The 2,581-nt window shown below is 51.0% G+C and overlaps 1 protein-coding gene across 4 annotated transcripts; it reads left to right on the forward strand.

The window, feature by feature from the left end:
- Positions 1 to 2,223, forward strand: ARL4A (ADP ribosylation factor like GTPase 4A). 4 transcript variants are annotated; one of them, XM_006085024.3, is made up of 2 exons: positions 1 to 91; positions 1,218 to 2,223. In XM_006085024.3, exon 2 carries the CDS (start codon positions 1,307 to 1,309, stop codon positions 1,907 to 1,909), a length of 603 nt encoding a protein of 200 aa, XP_006085086.1. In that variant the 5' UTR covers positions 1 to 91; positions 1,218 to 1,306; the 3' UTR covers positions 1,910 to 2,223. The 4 variants fall into 4 exon arrangements, with proteins under 4 accessions (XP_006085086.1, XP_006085087.1, XP_006085085.1 ...); XM_006085025.3 differs by having other exon boundaries at positions 1,221 to 2,223; XM_006085023.3 differs by lacking the exon at positions 1 to 91 and adding an exon at positions 617 to 773.
- Positions 2,224 to 2,581: the final 358 nt, after the last annotated feature.

Raw genomic sequence — 2,581 nt, forward strand, 5'->3', positions numbered from 1 at the left:
CCCCCGCCCGGGCCTCGCCGGTGCCCCCCGGCAGGTCCCAGCGCGCTCCTGAGCGGCTGTTGAGCGATGTGGGACGCGGACGGTCCGTCAGGTGAGCTCAGCGCAGCGGGCGGGCGGGCGGCGGTGGCGGCGGCGGCCACGCCCTGTCGAGGCGGACTCGCTGGCGGGGTGCGGAGGGGCGAAGGGAAGGCTTTCGGCTGTGCGGACGGTGGGTGTCGCGGGTCGGGTGCTCTCGCCGGGGAGCCGGCGCGGCCGCTGGGCGGTCCCTCCCGCCAGCGGAGGGTTAAAGGCGCCGGCGGCGACGCGGGCCCCGGATGTGCGAGCCGCCGAGTGGCGCCCGTGGGCCCGCGCTGCAGGTGCGCCCGGGCAGGCGGGGCGGCTGGCCGGCGACCCCACGGACCGGCCGGGGCGCCGCTGTCCTGCAGGGGCCGCTCGGCTCCCTCCGCGGGCGCCTGGTTTTCTAACTTGAGGGCAACAGGTGGTGCGTGTGGACCTACGGGGAGCCCGGCCCGCCGCGCTGGGAGCGGCAGTTACTCCCCCGATGAGGGCGCGGGGGCGGGCCTAGCGCGGACGAGCTGACGCGGGCGGCCAATGGGGTTGGGGCTCCTGGGTGGGCCGTGAGGGGTGGGCGTGGCCGAGCCTGAAACCAGGGTTTCAGTGCAGCGAGCGCCAGAGCTGCGTGGACAACCGAGCTGAGCGGCCGTGCGGGGCTTCTCCCCACCGCGTAGCGACGCCTACCAATGCTTTCTCCTTGGGAGAGTCCAGTTCGGGAGGTGAGCCTTGGGGGGTTCTTTGCGGGGTGCGTAAGGTGGGAGGGTACCAGTGACCTTGGGCATGCTTTTAAATATACGGAATTAGCTCCTCTAGGTAGGATGTGTGTTTTCAGCCAAAAAAAAAAGGCACTTGTATGGTTGCTGCAACCTGGACTGGTGGTGGCTAGGTTGTCTCCGGGGTGAAGTCTTTGAGGTTTGGGGACTCAAAGGGGGGGGGGGGGGTAGAGAAAAGTACGCATTACTGCAACTTCACTGAATGTTAAAGAATTTCAATCAGTGATTGTTCTCTCGTTTGCCTCGGGTTGCGTACGTTTCATATCTCATTTGGTTTGTTTACTGAAGCACGTTTTATTTATCAAGTACCTCGTGTTGCTTATTTTATACAAAGAGAAAAACCGTACATTTTTTTTCCACAAGAATAACTTATTCATTTACCCCCCTCAGCAGTCTGGTAGCTGGATCCCCTGGGAAGAAAAGTTGTAAAGCATTGAGAAGAAAGCATTTCAATTTGGAACACTTACTTGCAACTGGAAATGGGGAATGGACTGTCAGACCAAACTTCTATCCTGTCCAGCCTGCCTTCGTTCCAGTCCTATCACATTGTTATTCTGGGTTTGGACTGTGCTGGAAAAACAACTGTGTTATACAGGCTGCAGTTCAATGAATTTGTAAATACTGTGCCCACCAAAGGATTTAACACCGAGAAAATTAAGGTAACCTTGGGAAATTCTAAGACAGTCACTTTTCACTTCTGGGATGTAGGTGGTCAGGAGAAATTAAGACCACTGTGGAAGTCATACACCAGATGTACGGACGGCATTGTGTTTGTTGTGGACTCTGTTGATGTTGAAAGGATGGAAGAAGCGAAAACCGAACTTCATAAAATAACTAGGATATCAGAAAACCAAGGAGTCCCTGTACTTATAGTTGCTAACAAACAAGACCTGAGGAACTCATTGTCTCTCTCAGAAATTGAGAAATTGTTAGCAATGGGGGAACTGAGCTCGTCAACTCCCTGGCATTTGCAGCCCACCTGTGCAATCATAGGCGATGGACTAAAGGAAGGACTGGAGAAACTACATGAGATGATAATTAAAAGAAGAAAAATGCTGCGGCAACAGAAAAAGAAAAGATGAATGGTGATAACCTTTCATATCTGTGTGGAGTAGATTTTCTCTGGTCTGATTTTGACAAATGGAAGCCTGGTTTGCCTGCCTGTCCTTCTGGATGCTGTTAAAGCTTTGTTTTGTTGAACAGTCAGATGCCCAACTCTGTTGCCTTGTGGAAGATGAGTAAATGCAGTGCTTCTTAAAATGGTCTCTTCTCCCTACCCCACAAATCTTTTGGTACTGCCATTTTGGGAAGCCAAGCAAGGATAGTAAATTGACCAGAAAACAGTTGTGGAAATTTGACCTGAAGTTAGAGAAATAAAACTTTGAAGAAGAATGTCTGCCTAGTGTTTTGTGCTTATGTTTTCTTGGGGAGGGTTGGCTTTGCAAGGAAATTGCTTACAAGGCTTTTTATGTAAAGATAAAATGCTAATGGATGGAAATGTTAAGGTAGATTAATATATATACAGTAATATTGGTTATATTGGTCCACCTAGTAAGGGACAAAAGGAAATGTTTGTTTTTTTAAGTTTTGGCCAAATGAATTTTGATATTTTCTGCAGTCAAATAATGTAACACTGTATCTTATTTCTAGACAATGTTTAAGTTGCTCTAACTTAAATTAATAAAGATGAGCTATTTGAGGCATATTCAAATCAAGTGCATGGATTAGTTTTCCCAACACAGCATGTTTTGGTG

This window comes from Myotis lucifugus, unplaced genomic scaffold (assembly GCF_000147115.1).
Source record: "Myotis lucifugus unplaced genomic scaffold, Myoluc2.0 scaffold_15, whole genome shotgun sequence".
Lineage (NCBI taxonomy): Eukaryota > Metazoa > Chordata > Mammalia > Chiroptera > Vespertilionidae > Myotis > Myotis lucifugus.